This window comes from Callionymus lyra, chromosome 14 (genome assembly GCF_982586985.1).
Source record: "Callionymus lyra chromosome 14, fCalLyr1.hap1.1, whole genome shotgun sequence".
In the NCBI taxonomy this organism is placed as follows: Eukaryota; Metazoa; Chordata; class Actinopteri; order Syngnathiformes; family Callionymidae; genus Callionymus; species Callionymus lyra.
Window position 1 is genome coordinate 22820200 of NC_141831.1, and position 17856 is coordinate 22838055.

The 17856-nt window shown below is 39.7% G+C and overlaps 2 protein-coding genes and 1 pseudogene across 2 annotated transcripts; 2 read left to right on the forward strand and 1 right to left on the reverse strand.

Moving 5' to 3' along the window:
* Positions 1-28: 28 nt before the first annotated feature.
* On the reverse strand, positions 29-4210 carry nccrp1 (P1, F-box associated domain containing). Its single transcript, XM_087807033.1, has 6 exons — positions 4026-4210; positions 2954-3034; positions 2792-2888; positions 2457-2552; positions 540-678; positions 29-473 (listed from the first exon to the last, which is right to left on the reverse strand). The coding sequence occupies exons 1-6, from the start codon at positions 4159-4161 to the stop codon at positions 327-329; spliced, it is 696 nt and encodes a 231-aa protein (XP_087663159.1). The 5' UTR covers positions 4162-4210; the 3' UTR covers positions 29-326.
* Positions 4211-5472: 1262 nt separating this feature from the next.
* Positions 5473-7299, forward strand: LOC148066486 (general transcription factor II-I repeat domain-containing protein 2 pseudogene; annotated as a pseudogene).
* Positions 7300-14247: 6948 nt separating this feature from the next.
* On the forward strand, positions 14248-17185 carry ckma (creatine kinase, muscle a). Its single transcript, XM_087807759.1, has 8 exons — positions 14248-14272; positions 15111-15319; positions 15395-15549; positions 15610-15742; positions 15804-15975; positions 16041-16164; positions 16449-16638; positions 16709-17185. The coding sequence occupies exons 2-8, from the start codon at positions 15127-15129 to the stop codon at positions 16885-16887; spliced, it is 1146 nt and encodes a 381-aa protein (XP_087663885.1). The 5' UTR covers positions 14248-14272; positions 15111-15126; the 3' UTR covers positions 16888-17185.
* Positions 17186-17856: the final 671 nt, after the last annotated feature.

A 17856-nucleotide genomic window follows, 5' to 3' on the forward strand; every position in this document is an offset into this window, starting at 1 on the left:
GTTAAAACAACATGAGCCAACACATGAATCATCAAGTATGTGAGTTTATTCAACAATAATGTTACAAAACATCAACCATACTTAAGTGCTAAATGCTGGTAACAATGGTGACGAAACCAAAAAGCTACTTTATGTTTTGTGAATCCAACACTTTAAAAAGTGTAGCAATTTCAGCGGAAATAGCCGGAAAAAAAAGTGCATTATTTTAACCTTGCTTTTTGCCAGTTAAACCCTTCTAACTACGTGTAGCCCTGAAATACATTTGAATTGAATTTTAAAAATGGTCCTTTACGGATAAAAGCTCTCAACAGCAGGCAACAGTGAAACTAGGGGCTGGATTTGGTTGCCTTGACCACCACAGAGCTGCTCGTGAACAGAGTCGGGTAAAACTGATTCATGAAATTGTTCTTGACCCGATGAAGAAAGTGAACATATCTGACTCCAGGTCCGTAACCAGAGAACGTGTGCGAGACCTGTTGGCAGGAAAGAGGAGGTTCGTTGTTAGGTGTCCAGGGTGGTCTTGAACAGAACCGACTCACCTCCTTCCATGTGTGAGAATACTCGCTGCGGTCCTCGGTGGGGTTGACTGAGTGCTCGGCGATCACTGTGGTTTTGTCTGCAGACAACAGCTTGACATGCAGCTGGTAGATGTGGTCGTGCAGTTGACTCTCCTCGTACCTGGTGGACATTCAGTCACTCATTTATGGCCTTATACTTGTCTCATGTGTAAATGAACACAGGGTGAAAATGCAAATGTAACTGCTGACTCACAAATGTGAATTAATTTTAAGTTTTACAAATGTATTTTTGTTTTGCAATTTAGAATGATAAATTTAAAAATACTAGTTTATTTGTAAATGCTAAAATACAAGTTAGAAACACCGCATTTACATTTGTGGATATCAAAACACACAAATGCAAACCATCGACTAGAAATCTCCCAACAAATGCAAACAGCACCACATTATTCGACGACAGAGCTGCAAAAGCAGAAACCCTGTGTAATAAACCACACTCACACAGTTCGGAGACTTTTTTTTTGCAGACGCACCAAGAGATTGAAGCGAAAAGTTGCAGAATATTTCCAATAAAAAAGATGAAAAGTAAGTAAAATTATCAAATGCCATGTTCTGACTCCTCATTTATCATCAATATTTTACAGCACACTACATTTTTAAGTGACATTTATCAAACAAGCACAAGTAGATGATGGAGGGCAAATTAACTTTATCTGTGTTCCAATATTTAACTTTATCATATACCTTGGTCTCTTATCATCTTTGATGCAGTGCACTGGAATCATTCTATAATTATCATATGTTGAAATGATGTTATCAACAGAAAATTAACTAATGACAGAAAGCCTTGTAAAGGTCACATCTTCTTAAATAAATGATCCTTCATGTACTTGTTTGCCATGCATCAGTGATGTGTAATATAAGACACTAGATAAGATACATTACGTACATAAATCATAACAAATCAGCTCCTTTACTTCGTAAAAGTTTCCGCTTTTCAAATCTATCTACATTCAGTGCATCTTGAAATAAGTCGTGAAATTGACGATTCAAATAGTTCATATTTACTGTGTGTATAGTGACACCTATTGGGAAAAATAAATATTGGAGAAGCCTCTCAATATGTAATAATAACAATAAGTATGTAATTATTATTTATGATAATTTGTAGAATACCTATGTTTAGTAACATTAACATTTTGGGGGAAAAAAATTCAACGATTATACAAGACAAATAACTGTAATATTTAAAAACATGTGAGGCGTTTGGAAAGATTTATGGTTACAATCAAATGAGCAACAGCGCCATCTGTAGATGATATCGAAGATTACAACAGCCGATGGATTTACAGTGAGTATTTAATCACTGCATACATTAATTGTGAATTTAGTAGATATATTTTTCTTATAATACTTGCATTGCATTGGATTATTACGCGGCAAAATTAGTGGATATTGTTGAAATGATCAGTGTTTGAATTATGAGTTTTCGTCTGATCCCATAGAACCAGCTTGGAGTTGCTTTTGAAGTTTGTATTAATTGTGTTTGAATTTTATTTGTTTAATTCAATGTGTTGGGTAATCAGTCTTTGGCATGGCTTTTTAATACTTATTTCAACATCACTTTCCCATACACACCCAAAATTATCAACACAATTACACAGTAGTTTGCCTAAACTTGAATCCTCAGTAGTGTGCCGCTGATTCTTGTCCAGAATATTAGTGTGTGTATTTAAGATCATTGAATCAACTCAAAGTCGTGGATTTAAGAAAACAAATGTTATAATAACATCGATTACACCAAAATCATTTAATGTATTTATAAATTATAGGGAAATGAAGAAAGTAAACTATATATTTATTAATTCACTCACAGATCTCACACACGGCAAGACAGTCAGACAAGATCTTTGAACGTTTTTGTTGAGGTGAACATACCAGTCTTGGACCTCGATTACTGGCTGAAACCCATCCATCAGCTCGTCCCACAGTCCCTCTGCCTTCAGGTCCACAAGCTGCTCCAAGGTGAACCAACTGAGACAGAAATCATCGTCATCATCATGAAGACCCAGGAAACAGCAGTGAGAAATAAAATACTTGGGAATAATCTTTATCCTTATTCATCTATAAACTCATTCCAATTGCTAAGGCAGGTGTTCAGGTGTGTGACAGTTCTGGACCCGTTTATTCAGGACCTATTTATTATAAAATCACACACTAAAAAGGGACAATCACACTCAGTTCACTTCAAATTAATTTCCTGTCACACACACCTGAATTGAGGCAGCTGGCAGACCACAACTCCTGGTGGGATGTCACTTGTGTCATATGGAAGGACCTCCGTATTCGTCTTCCAGCCGGTAAAGTCGCCTGGCGAAGAATTAAAAATGAATTGACATCTTGAGGAAGTAGCGTTAGATTATTGAGGTTGTTACCATCTGGTGCATAAACAGGAGGTCCCTGCGCAGGGAACTCTGGCAGTACAGGTTCAGGCGGTGAGCTTTCTTTGCTCAACCCTGCAGAGATTAAGAGGAGAATCGGACACCACACCTCACGTTAATCTTACTGTAAATGTCTCAAAGACATACAATTGTAACTGTGCAAACATACAATACAGGTGATTTATCTGAACTTTGAACACAAAAGATTCACAGATAATTACACTGTTTTTATATTTTAAAATTAATTATACTATTAATTTATAAAAACATGAAATAAGTAGTAGAATTACACAATTAGAATTATTTTAAAATTTAAGATGGTCTTTTTTAAAAACGTTTCTTAAGAGCTTTAATTTGAGTTTTAGTATACAGTATTTTTGAGTGATAATAATATTACAGATTGACTAATGGGTACAGGCTGCTACCTGGGATGTAAAGCTGGCAACAAATCTAATATTTGCTCTAAAGTGGTTTAGACAGAGAAGTGGTGACACACACTCAGGGTGTGGCAACACAATGCAAGCAGTCATTACAGGGCAAAGTCTGTAAATGATACAGACACAGTACAGACACAGTGCTGACCAGGCATGGATAGAACTGCCGTGAACACACTGTCCGTTTGTTTGGCACCTGCTGAACAAACGTCTATGTTTCTACAAGTGGAAGAGGAAGTTGTTCTCTTTCATCAGTGCTGCTAGAAACAGATTTACACATGGATTTCCTGAGTATTAACAACTATTTCTGACCAAATACAGGCTGCTTATAAAGTGAATTGTGGGATGATTGTAATAATAGTAATAATTATAGTAATTATAGTTTTAAGAGAAATGTTTTGATCTGAACATAACATTTATTTTATTTGAATTAGAACACAATACCATAAATACCTGTTATCTATGTAAAAAAAAAAACCGTTTTTTAAACATGGTAAATACCTGGAAGTCTGCTCGTGTAAACACAGTTAGAATCTGACAGCTTTGTAAACTCTTCTGGTTATAATAAACAGACACGCAGCATCTGGATCACATCACACAATAAAACAGATATATCTGGTGTGTGCTGGTACCGAGAGGTGATGAGTTCTTCAGCAGGTTCCTCCCCAAAGGTTTGGCCTCGTACACGGACTGCCAGTTGACGGAGTCCGGCATCGGGGCTCCCTGGAGACCCCAGTCCTCCTCACATCTCTTCTTCCACTCGGACATGTTGAACCAGAGTCTCTGGGCTGACTCCTCCAGGAAGTTCTGTCGGGCTTTTCCATGCTCGGAACTTACTCGGTGCCACGCCCACTGTGTCGCAATATGAACTGCATCCTCTTAAAGCTGCAGTGTTTATTCTTGTCAAACTTTTATTATACTAGAAAATCAGTTTCTGCTTTGACATTTGAATATGTTGTATGTATTTAACCCCAAACACGTACCTGATGTGCCAGGTTCATGTACTCTTAAAATGTGTTAACGTCTATTTTAAATGATCAAAACTATAAATTGAAGATGCTGTGAATTACATATTAAATTATATTAATTGACATACAACTGTCTGCTTCATCAAGATATAGGAAGTAAACAATTCAGTAGTCAAATGAAAATGAGCCACTAACACATCTGTAGATGATATCGAAGAATACAACAGCCGATGGATTTTACAAAGAGTATTTAATCACTGCATACATTAATTTTGAATTTAGTAGATACATTTTTCTTATAATACTTGCAAGATTATCATGCGGCAAAATTAGTTGATATTGTTGAGATGATCAGTGCTTGAATTATGAGTTTTCTTCTGATCCCATATAACCAGCTTGGAGTTGCTTTTGAAGTTTTTATTAATTGTGTTTGAATTTTATTTGTTTAATTCAATGTTTTGAGTAATAAGTCTTTGGCATGGCTTTTTATTACTTATTTTGACACCACTTTCCCATACACACCCAAAATGATCAACACAATTATACAGTAGTTCGCCTCAACTTGAATCCTTTATTCACTTTTGTTTTGTTAGTTAGTTAGGATTTGATGTTAATTTGCAGAAATGCATTACAACCTGCAAACAACTTTAAGAAGCATTTGAAAAATTGATTGCAATTTTATGTATAGACTGCAACACATTTAAACGTGATATAGGACAAATACATCAATATAATTATTATTTATCAACTATAACACTCTCATCTGCAAGTGATAATTCACCCACAATTCAAACTTCACTCATTTTCTACTCACCCTCATGTCGATATAGGGTTGAGTAATCTGTTCCTTTTAAGACACATATGTCAAAGTCAAGGCCCGCGGGCCAGATCTGGCCCGCTAATTGATTATCTATGGCCCCCTGGATGATATTTAATTACTATTAGAACCGGCCGCAGGCCACAGCCGTCCGCTGGTGTTTTGCACGCACCAACACTACATTTCCCACAATGCAACGGTAGCCCGCGAAGTCACTGCAGCGCGCACAAGCGGCTTCATTATTCATCAGTAGTCAGAGCAGAGGTCAACTTTCTGATACCCCCCTCCTCAAAAATGGCTAAACGGAAGGTGGACGCTGAGAACAGGGGGTTTTAGGACAGGTGGGAGGCAGAGTACATGTTTACGGAGGTAAAAGGCAAACCTGTGTGTCTTCTGTGTGGAGAAAGTTTGGCTGTAATGAAAGAATTCAATTTAAGAAGGCACTATCAAACGTCTAAGAAACACACAGACAAAGACAAGAATATGGAATATGAACAAAAGCTACAGAAGGTAGAAGAATTAAAACGAGGCCTTAAGTCCAGACAGGCTATGTTCACATATGCTAAATCACAAAGTGAGGCTGCTGTCAAGGCTAGATTTATTGTGGCAAAAGAGGTCGCAACATCAGCCCGGCCCTTTGCAGAAGGAGAGTTTATCAAAAACTGTATGCTTGAAGTTTGTGACGCAGTGTGCCCAGACAAAAGACAACTATTCGCAAACGTGAGCCTGAGCAGAAATACCGTTGCTGAGCGCGTAGACCAGTTTTCCACCAACATAAAAGAACAGCTTGTGAGAAAGGGAAAAGATTTCATCGCATATTCTCTTGCTGTGGATGAGAGCACTGACACATCAGACATTGCCCAGTTGTCAATTTTTGTCCGTGGAGTAGACTCCAGTCTGAGCATAACAGAAGAGTTTTTGGCATTACGTCCTATGCATGGCACAACTACAGGACAAGATCTGTATGAAGAGGTATCCAGATGTGTAAATGAGATGGGGCTGCCTTGGGAAAAACTCGTGGGATTAACCACAGACGGAGCACCCGCAATGTGTGGGCACAGGAGTGGTTTGGTGGCAAGGATGCGGAAGAGGATGCGGGAGGAAAACGTCACAGATGAGCTAACAGCGTATCACTGCATCATACACCAGGAGTCGTTGTGTGGCAAAGCCTTGAAAATGGAGCATGTAATGAGCACCATAACGCGAGCAGTTAACTTCATCAGAGCCAAAGGTTTAAATCACCGCCAGTTCAAGGCATTTCTGGAGGAGTTAGATACAGAGTATGGTGACTTGCCGTATCACACAGAGGTGCGATGGCTAAGCCGGGGAAAGGTGCTTCAAAGATGTTTTGAGCTGCGTGAGGAGATCTGTCTGTTCATGGAAAGCAAGGGGAAAGACACAACAGAGCTCCGAGATGAAACTTTCCTGTGTGAAATGGCATTTCTCTGCGACATCACGAGCCATCTGAATGTGATGAATCTGCAGCTGCAGGGACGGGGACGTGTCATCTCTGATATGTACAGTACAGTGAAGGTCTTTAAAACCAAGCTGAGTCTGTGGGAGACGCAGATGCGGAAAGAAAACTTAAGCCACTTTTCCAGCTGCCAGACCATGAAAGAGAAGCTCTCTACCGTTGTGTTCCCGTGTGCACAGTTTGCCGATAAACTCAGCATACTTGCCGCCGACTTCCGACGCCGATTTGCTGACTTTGAAGCCCAAAAAAGCAGGTTTGAACTGCTCAGCAATCCTTTTGCAGTTGATGTAGAAAGCGCACCACCAAATCTACAAATGGAGTTGATTGAGCTCCAGTGCAATGACACACTGAAGGAAAAATATGAGAGAGTGGGTGCTGCCGAGTTTTCACGTTCTATCCCCGACACAATGCCCCAGTTGCGCATCCAAGCCGCTCGGACGCTCTCCATGTTTGGCAGCACATACCTGTGTGAACAACTGTTCTCTTTGATGAAGCTAAACAAAACAGCACAGAGGAGTCGTCTTACTGATAATCACCTTCACTCAATCCTGAGGATTTCCTCAGCTCAGAGCCTAACCCCGAACATTGATGAACTTGTACAAAAGATGAGACACCTCCAAGTATCAGGCTCAGCCTCAGACAAGTGAGCATCACAGAGCAGTAACGTATTTTCAGTTTTTTAATTCAGTTACATGTTTCCATTTGTTTCTACAATACGTGATTTTTCTTTGAAGGAAGTATTGTTTTGTCTGTGTGCCATCATTTTTTGTATTTTATTTATATTTATTTTTCAGTTGAATGGACTCAGGGAAAATTGCAGATAAGAGCCATGAGAAAGAATACAACTGATTTGATTTTTTTTTTTTATTTTACTATTTGAACAACTGATTTGATTTATTTTTTTTATTTTACTATTTGAAAGCAGTGATCGGTAGATCATAGAGCAGCACAATAATACATTTTCAGTTTATAATGCATGCACTTTTATTTATGCATTTATCTTGATATTAAGAAACACATTTTGTTTTTAAAAACAATTTAATTTTTTGCTGTTTGGCTGTTGAAAATGTTTTCCCTTGAAGTTACCGACAGAGCCATAACAAAATATTGCCATATTCATTTAATCATTAAATAATGTACACTGTGTTAGGTCTTGGTTCAATAGGCTATGTGCAATCATTTCGATATGTTTTAATAAACATTGAACCAGTCCGGCCCTTGGCTTGTAGCAAATTTGTTTTTTTGGCCCTCGGTGTGTTTGACTTTGACATCCCTGTTTTAAGAGTTATAGACAAAAATGTTTGTTCATTTTAATGTCGCAACTGGAGCTCAGGTGTCTTTCTCTTCATCTTCTCAACTAAACTCAACTTTATTTATAAAGCACTTTATAAATAAACAACAACATCAGTTGGCACAAAGTGCTGCACAAGAACATAAAATTATTGTAAAATTAGGAACAGTAAAAAACACTAGGATAATACAGTATCAATTAAAACAAGTTAAAGGCACTAAGAATCTACCGAGTCACATGCTGGGTTAAAGGCCAGGGTACAAAATTGTGTTTTAAGGTGAGATTTAAAAATGGACAGTGAGGGGGCTTCTCTGCAGTCACTGGCAGGTTGTTCCAGAGCCAGAGCTACTGAGAATGCTCTGTACCCTCTGAGTTTCCTCTTGGACCTAGGAGCATGATGGTGGAGTAGCTCAGGGAGGTAGGACAGGGCGAGTCCATTTAAAGATTTAAAAAAAAATAAAAGAATCTTAAAATGAACTCTAAAATGCACAGGCAGCCAGTGGAGGGAGGCCAGGTCAGGAGTTATGTGCTCCCTCTTACGTCTTCCAGTTAAAAGCTGAGCAGAGGCATTTCTGACTTTGCCAAAAAAGACACACTTAAAATCTTAAAAGCTCGTCTGTAAGATCCGTCTCGTATTCAAGCCTCAAAGTGAGGAATTATTGCAGAAAAACTTGAATAAGTATATATTTTAAAATGGTTTGTAGTGGTTATCAGTCTCTCAGCTCCTCATTCAAACACAATGCATTGTCAGTGTGCATGTGCAAGATTTACGATGATGGCTGAGCAGTGTCTGCCAACAACAAGCTTAAAATATGGACTTCTTTGGGTGTTTTATTTTAACAATTGCTCTTGTCGAGGCTTTAATACAAGATGGATGTTACAGACAAGCACCACAGAGGTATTTGGATTATTAAAAGAGGGTCTTTTTGAATGAAAGAGAAGACTTAAACCACTGAGCTCCAGTTGCTCCATTAAAATGAACATACATTTTTGTATATAACTACAAAAAGGAACAGATTACTCTGAAAATAATCCTTAGATTGACATTAGGGTGAGTAGAACATTTGTGGATTTTAGGGTAAACTAATCCTTTAAGATTTATTTTGTTAAGTATTTGATGAAAACACTGTACAAATGGTAAAATATCCAATAAAATGCAGTTTGAAGAGTTGAAAAAATGTTTCATTATCAATATTATCTTGGCAAGCACACATTTTTCGTCTCTGCCGTTCACTAAGAATACTCATAATGTAGAATTGACACACCCTGTAATGGTCCCAGGCTATCGCTTCTACCTATATATTTTTTCAGTACTTTGACTCTATATGATAAGTCGGCGCAGAGTCATGAAAACTGACCTTTGAACAGATGACGAGCTGGAACAAACCTGAGTCAAGTGTGCTTTAATAATGTGATCAAAGTCATTAGTTGGATGTGTGTGAGGGACAGTCGAGGACATGGCACCTCAGGGAGTCATGAGCTAAGGGGTTAGCATAAGATGAGCTAGAGAAGCATATTTTATGAGTGACCATGATATTAACACATGGACTCAAGAGGACGTCAGCCTCATTGACAAGATGATGACAGACATGTGATGGGGATTTATATTCAGTACATTGTGGGACTTCACTAAAGCGACACTACTACTAAATGGAACTGAGAAACCATATTGAAAATTGAGGTCTATATCTGGAAAGATATGACAAACTGATTATAAACCGATAAAAAAATAATGTCAACCATTTTGGAGCACAGTGTGGTGGCAGGAGACGTCACGGTAATGACGGTGAGTTTTGTCTCCCCCTATTGGCCATAGTGAGATGAGCATAACGACGTTTTTTAAAAGAAAAATATTAATAATTTAAAATAATAGTTTGATTTAAAAAGACTGAAATCACATTTTCTCCATTTGGGACTTAAACAAATCACAACATAAATCGGAAAATTAAAGAGATGTTTAAATGTGTGTATCTGGTTTAATTTGACCAAAAACAAGAAGGTGATGTCTGTGTTACTTCTGCATTTTTTTAAACTTTAAGATCACATGAACAAGGAAGCTAGACCACACAAATGCAAGCTTTTACCGGCTGCCACTAACTTACAAGGAGCAGCTACAGAACAAGGCCAAAGGGGGCGCTAATGAGCAGAAGTGAAGAGCTACTCGCTGAAGCAGGCTGCCAATAGATAGATAAATAGATAAGCACAAACAGGTGAGCGTAGGGTTTTTAACAAATGTTTCAAAGACAGGTGTGTCCATGAGGGGCTTTAAATCTGGATCAACCCCCTTTACCATCAAAAACAATTCCCTACCGTCACATGCTGCAAGTTGTCAGCCAGGACAGCAGACACCTGTCGTCTACTCATGAGCCCCCGTGCATTGTGGGTATTATTCACTGAGCGTGCAGATAGATTCCCTGAGTGATAATTTGTGGGTCAATCCCACTCTAGCAGTTGAACAAACACAGCAACTCTGTAGAGAGTCAGTCAGTAGTCTGATCTTCGAGGATGAAGAGGACTTATTTAACAAATAGTGTTGACCCCAGATCAGCTGGTCGTTTTACACATGAAGGTCAGTTCTGGCTACACCCAAGTGGGGTTGTCTGGAAGAAGAAGGCAGATATTGGGTGTAAAAAAGTATTTCTTACAAGTAAATTTAAAGTAAAGTTATTTTTTAGCTGAACAATTGAGGTAACTGGGGTCAATGGGGGTCAGTTTAAAATATATAGGATTTGATGATGTCACTGTTACTGATGGCTTTAGAGACCATTTTTAATACATTAATATAAAATAATTCGAAGAAAACATGTACCACCTAAAGTCTTGTTTACACCAAGCATATCTAAAAACACCAAAACCAACATTTAAACAATAATAAAACAGGGCATGTCAGCGTTATGGATGTGACATATGGATGTGACATACATGCATGTACTCAAGGTCGTGTTTCCCAGAGTACAGGACATTGTGTCATTTGCAGACAGTGCACAGTCCTGGACCTGAAAGTAATTTTCCTCATGTAAAGGTATTCACCAGAATGCGACAAGAACACATGCAGGTCATTCGGGTAACATTAAACTGCGGTGACATTATGATCCCAATTCCCCATCTACTATATATTTGAATGAGCTGTGAATTCGTTTTCAGTTGGATGAGCATTCATTTGAACTCTTGGCTCGGGACATCCCGGGCTGGTTGGAAAAGGTCACGATTGAGAAAAGTCTGACACAGTGAAATTGCATATGTGTTCTTGGTGGGCGGGCACTAGTGTGTGTGACTGTGTGTAGATGGACCAGAGGGTCTAGTTTAATTTTAGCCTTCCCAAGACCACACTCTTTACACGTGACCTCTGTGGGTTTAGTTTCATTTGAGTAACACTTTGACGCGCTAGTAAGTGTCCAAGAGATCATTTTGAGGATCAATAAATCTAAACAGAGTGATACCCAAGTCCAAGAAATATGTGAAAGATTGTTGTCACCTAGACCTGTCGAATAATGCAGATACAAATAATAATATTTGAACTTTGAATGAATGTTTTTGAATCATGCGTATCAAACTCAATCTCACATAAGTTTCAGCCAACTGGCGTGCCCATGAGAAATGACTTGGCTGGCCAGATTGGCCCCCAGGCTGTTGTTTTACACGTTTTGATCCAAAACTGGGTCACTAACAGTTCATGTTGTGATCAACAGAAGGGTGTGTGATGAAACATGGAGAAGCAGATATGAGTTTGTTTCTCACTTTCGCAATTTTAATTTCACAAAACCATTAAAAAAAATTACTTAAGAATGCAAGAGTAATTTGTCACAAGTCAGGCAGTCTAGTATATAAGACTTGTCGGCAAGAAGTCTCTGCAAAAGTGGATAAGATTTGTTAGCAGGTGGTTTGTTTATGAAGAAGGTGTTACAGAGCATGGAATTGATCAGACGACTACAGCAGTGTAAGAAGTGTTGACCTTGATGAAATTCATCAGACATCCGAGGGAAGAGCCACAACAACATTTAAAGTATGCCTAAAATAGTTTGACAAGGGCAACCATACCATATATACTGTAGGAACAAGCATATATTTGTAGTTTTGCCCGAGAACTTGGCTCTTGTGTTTCAGAATTTAGAGACCACATGACTTTTGAAAAGGTCATAACACTTATTTTGAAACCAAAACATGTCCAAACACCAGCTTTAAAAAGTTAAAGAGTTGACTGTGTCCTCTCGTCCTCAGTCATTGCCGGGATCTCACAGAATTCCATTGGTCCTTCAGCTGAATTATTTTATTTACACACATTTATCTAAATATAAAACAAAAACTATAATTAAAAAAACAAACAAAAGATATACTGTTGAGTATCAATACAGTATAGTGGGAAAAACACTGGGATGGATCTGTGTGTGAATATTTTCTTACACCACTATGTTTGATTGAATTAACGTGCTCTCAGCTGACACTCGGTGGACCTTACTGAACCCTGACACTGTTCTATTTTGACACAGGTCAGTGCAGCTGGCAGGAAGGTCGAGTTTTTCGAGTTCGAGAATTTTCCCCACACATGGAATTGATGAGCTAAGACTTAATAACCCCTAACATTGCTCATGTTAAACGGATCACTCATAATGCACTGGTGCTCTGGTTTGTGGACCAATTAGCTGGTGAGAAGCTGCTCAGCCTGTTGGGAGTTTGAGCATGTTGTGAAGTCGATAGAACTCTGTCGACATTAGCAGGAAGCATGTCCACAGCAATGTTACATAACTGTCCTGGGCGGACATCAGCGGCCAGCAGCCGTATCAGATGGTGGTTTGTAGGGCGAAGGACTTCCCCCTTCGCTCAGGTTCATTACATTTTAAATGAATTCAATAATCGACCACACGCTGTCAAAGGCTCAAGAAGAATCCCATCAACAGATTTTTATGTGGAAGTCTGCAGGCTGGTGAGGTAGTTTAGTTAGCAGCAGGTTCATTTGGAGGAGATCTACTGACTCCTTCAAGAAACATCTTAAGACGTTTTTATTTGTTCAGGCTTTTCCTTGATTTTCTGGAACTCCTGTTGTGTTATCGGTTTTATCTTGACCTTTAAAGTATATACTTTATTGAATATTGTTTTGATTGTTTAAGCGCTTTGTGACCCTGGTCTGGAAAAGCACTATACAAATACAATTACTTACTTACTTACTTACTCACTGAAGTAATTTGAGTTTTGTACAACGAACAGAAAGAGAACCAAATGTTCAGAGAATACAAGTATAGATTTAACGTAGTGGGCGTGATGGCATGCATATATGGGGGGCAGGGTGGGGGGCTGGAGGGAGCAGGTGTGACAGGAAAGAGTCAGCTGGTTCTTACGTAAACCAGACAGCAACAGTTGAACTCAATATAAAGTCTATAAAGTTTAATAATACACAGTTAAACTATACCATACATCAAACAAAAGAACAGGAGTTATGATACACATTTTAAAAGTTTTTTGCGCAGTAAAGTATTTGCACAATACTGTAAAATATGGTAACACATGCACAAAATAAGATATTGCATCAAGGATAATAAAACAAGAGCCTTACATTTATCAATCTGCTTATCTTTTCTAGTCGCCTTCTGAGCTTCTTAACTCATCCAACAAGTTAAATCCATCTATATTAAGACCTAAAAGTCACTTTACACAACTATTTTCACATTTAGAAGAAATAACATAAGATAAATCTTGTTAGAAGTTTCTTTACGTTTTTATTTCAACCTATTAATGTGCGTAAGGACACGTGTTTGTCCTAATGTATGCCTCGGCTCCACCATCTTCATCATCATACTTGACATAGTGCAACACTAAATATCCATTCGACGCAGCCATTGCATCCGAACTCTGAACTAAGTGACATGTTTCTTCTTCAGCATCAACTGACTTCATTGATTTAATACATGAAAACAACAGAAACTCCTGCAAATCATGCGCCTGACACAAGAAGACATTCATGTAAAACGAAGCTCAGCTTTTTCAGCTGCACCCTCCTGTCTCTGATAGCCTGTCTACTGGTGCTATGTATGGGCCAACAGTGGGTGAGGGGCATGAGTGGGGGGCAGGAGGGGGTGGGGTTGCAGCTGCAGGGCCCGTCTTGGATGGTTGAGATGTCACAGTGTCCCCCTTCGTAAAGTGTTAATATATCGGTGCCACGACTCCGACCAATCAGGATGCAGTAGGCACTAAAATGGCCAGACCAATGGCCGAGAGTCTGCCTGGTATAAAAGCAGGGAGCGGAGACCAGCACCGTTGGGTGACACCTATTTTGGCCGTGGTGAACAGGAACTGATCCCAAGGACTGTTACCTCTCTTTCTTGTCTGGTGCGCAGGTAATGAATTATCACAGAGATTATCAGTTTGGAGTGGACATGAGTGCATCAATGCCATCAATAATCAGTGATAGATTTAGTCCCTAAATATTATTTTTAAAGACTTTTATGGACTTTAGTTTTCAACAAAATTATGTTTAAGATTTTGTCAATTTATGTGTGGCTTTAACATCTTAATTCAAATGTAACAGGATAATCTGTTGATCCTTGCAGACACATTTCATGTCGGTAAACATTAATTTAAAACCTTAATTTATTAATTAAAACGTTAATGTTGCACTGCAGCTGACCAGCTCATATTACAAGTGACTTTGCGTGCGTCATAGTTTCATTCTCCATGTGATCTGGAGTAAAATTAGACCGGTTACATAAATGAACACGTAAATGACAACACGTTGGAATCTGTTAGGGGGAAGCATCCATGTTTCCATGGTAACAACTTTGATTGTGTCAGGGTTTATTGCATATTTAATACTTATCCATATTGTATTGTTGTTTCTTTACAGGATCATTTCAAATGATCAGTTAATAACATCAGCTATTCCCTTTTCCAAAAGCTAAAGTAAAACAGGAGTGGGGGGATGAGAACATGCGCTTCCTTCCAAACCTTCCAAAAAGTCTTGCAGCTGAGTCTCAAAATAGCTGGGTGTCACCTGCTTCAAAACTCTATTTCAACGGGTCATATGATCTGCTAGAAATGGGGTGACACTTGTTACCAGGATTCCTTATGCAACTCTCTGCAGCTGTCCAGCAGAGTATCTCCTAACCCTTCAATGTGAATCTGCTCTGTGACTTCCTACCAAAACTTTTTATTTACTCTTTGTTTTTTTTCTTGCAGTGTTAGAAACGCAATCATGCCTTTCGGAAACACCCACAACAACTTCAAACTCAACTACAAGGTTGAGGATGAGTACCCTGACCTGTCCAAGCACAACAACCACATGGCCAAAGTGCTGACCAAGGAAATTTACGGCAAGCTGAGAGACAAGCAGACCCCCAGTGGCTACACCCTGGATGACGTCATCCAGACCGGCGTAGACAACCCTGGTAAGAGATTCAGGAGTCACTGTTAAAAAAAAAATCCTCTTCATGTCTTCTAACTTCCTCTTGAATTCCCGACAGGTCACCCCTTCATCATGACAGTAGGCTGCGTTGCTGGTGATGAGGAGTCCTATGAGGTCTTCAAGGATCTGCTGGACCCCATCATCTCCGACCGTCATGGTGGATACAAGCCCACCGACAAGCACAAGACCGACCTGAACTTCGAGAACCTGAAGGTACCACAGTGACATTCAAAGGCTATGATTGAAGGATGCTAACTAGCTGCTCCGTACCAGGGTGGTGACGACCTGGACCCCAACTACGTTCTGTCCAGCCGTGTGCGTACCGGCCGCAGCATCAAGGGATTCACCCTGCCCCCCCACAACAGCCGTGGCGAGCGCAGAGCTATTGAGAAGCTGTCCGTGGAGGGTAAGACTGTAAGTCTAGAAGTCTGCCAGAGCAGCTGTTTAACCACTCATGTTCCTCTCAGCTCTGACCAGCCTGGACGGTGAGTTCAAGGGCAAGTACTACCCCCTGAAGTCCATGACCGACGCCGAGCAGGATCAGCTGATCAACGATCACTTCCTGTTCGACAAGCCTGTGTCTCCCCTGCTGACCTGCGCCGGCATGGCCCGTGACTGGCCCGACGGCAGAGGCATCATGTGAGTCACCATATCTTTCTTTCCTTCATAAAAAAAGGGTTTCTGACCTCCCTACCTACTTACAGGCACAACGACAACAAGACCTTCCTGGTCTGGGTCAATGAGGAGGATCACCTGCGTGTCATCTCCATGCAGAAGGGCGGCAACATGAGGGAGGTCTTCAAGCGTTTCTGCGTTGGTCTGCAGAAGGTACAAGAAAAAAGCCATTAGACACTAGAAAATACCTTCACAAAAGCCACTCATTTCCACCCAAATTTGGATCACTTCTACCTATTATTGTTTACCCTAAATGCTATCTGACTAATTCAAAACCTATTTAGCATTTTTCTAGGAGTTTCTATGAGTAATCATCTCTTTCCTGACCCACTGTCATATTGTCAAATAGATAATCGTTTATCAGTTTTTGAGCTATAACAACAAACATTAGCTCAGACGATATCTCGTCAACTCATGCTTCTTTTCTGTACCAAAAGATTGAGGGTGTCTTCAAGAAGCACAACCACGGCTTCATGTGGAACGAGCATCTCGGCTACGTCCTGACCTGCCCCTCCAACCTGGGAACCGGTCTGCGTGGTGGAGTCCACGTCAAGCTGCCCAAGCTGAGCACACACGCCAAGTTCGAGGAGATCCTCACCAGGCTGCGTCTGCAGAAGCGCGGCACAGGTATGTCAAAGTGGTCTTTTTTCATCACTTGATCCGAGGCCTGACCGTTCGCTCGCTCTCTCCTCTGAAGGTGGTGTGGACACTGCCTCCGTCGGCGGTGTGTTTGACATCTCCAACGCTGACCGTCTGGGCTCCTCCGAGGTGGCTCAGGTCCAGCTGGTGGTTGATGGTGTCAAGCTGATGGTGGAGATGGAGAAGAAGCTGGAGAAGGGAGAGGCCATCGACAGCATGATTCCCGCCCAGAAGTAAAGAGGGACTTTCTCATGGTTTTCTAGTGACCACTTCTTGTGTCGAGTCATCGAGACAGCGGACAGCAGCTCACCTAGAGACTCTTGACTCTGCTCACCTCTTTTCTATCCAGTTTACTTCCCCCCACCCTTTTTTCATGTTTTCTCCTGTGTTGGTTGGTAACATCCTGGGATCGACCTCCACTGAGCCGGGCTCGCCTGGCAAACGTGGCATCACCTACTTTTTGTTATAAAAAGTATGATTATTGATGCGGTTCTCATTGCTCAATAAAAAAATGCCCCATGAAACACCTAAATAACATTTTCTTTTTTTTGTCTGGAAAATTAAATCACATACACACAGTGAACTGTTTACAAGAAAACATTATCTCCCTCTGTTTTTCAAAACAAATTAATTTTAATTATATTTTAGTAAATGTTGAAAATAGAATGAAGGAATAGAAGATTCAACGTTGGCGGTTTTTTAAACGATCCAATCTGCAACTTGAACTCGTGTGCAGTGTGTGCAAATATTGAGCGCTACTGCCACCTGCCGGCCAATGATATAATTCATCAATATTGTAAATAATATGAAGGTTTAAATAAACGAAGTGCAAACAAAGTTGGCTAGAAAAGTTACAAGGGCGTAAATAAGCGACTGGGTAAGTCTAGTTTGTCATTATGTGTGAGAAAATATAAAACCAGGAAAATATAAAAAACATTTAGACCAACTTCAACTCTAGAAAAAGAAACGATTTGTACATTTTGTATTGTTAATTTGCAAAACAAATTCTTATAGTGATTTTTTTAAATAGTTTAAGTTCACATTTGAGCAAAAAACTAACTTCATCATTATCCCATTCAAGAGTAACTTCTCTCCTTCTTTTGCATTATTAAGTCAATTTCTTTTTCAAAAACGAGACCACAGATTGAAAGAAAAAGTTCAACATCAGTGAATTTTATTCATCTTTAACTCCATATCCTCCTTTTT

What these genes read in the sequence shown, in the direction of transcription:
- ckma (XM_087807759.1), top strand. Translation starts at nt 15,127, where the DNA reads ATGCCTTTCGGAAACACCCACAACAACTTCAAACTCAACTACAAGGTT. An exon ending in GACCGGCGTAGACAACCCTG is followed by an intron (nt 15,320 to 15,394) that starts GTAAGAGATTCA and finishes AATTCCCGACAG; the next exon opens with GTCACCCCTTCATCATGACA. An exon ending in TCTGCAGAAGCGCGGCACAG is followed by an intron (nt 16,639 to 16,708) that starts GTATGTCAAAGT and finishes TCTCCTCTGAAG; the next exon opens with GTGGTGTGGACACTGCCTCC.
- nccrp1 (XM_087807033.1), bottom strand. Translation starts at nt 4,161, where the DNA reads ATGTCCGAGTGGAAGAAGAGATGTGAGGAGGACTGGGGTCTCCAGGGA. An exon ending in TCCTGTTTATGCACCAGATG is followed by an intron (nt 2,889 to 2,953) that starts GTAACAACCTCA and finishes ATTCTTCGCCAG; the next exon opens with GCGACTTTACCGGCTGGAAG. An exon ending in GTAATCGAGGTCCAAGACTG is followed by an intron (nt 679 to 2,456) that starts GTATGTTCACCT and finishes AATGTCCACCAG; the next exon opens with GTACGAGGAGAGTCAACTGC.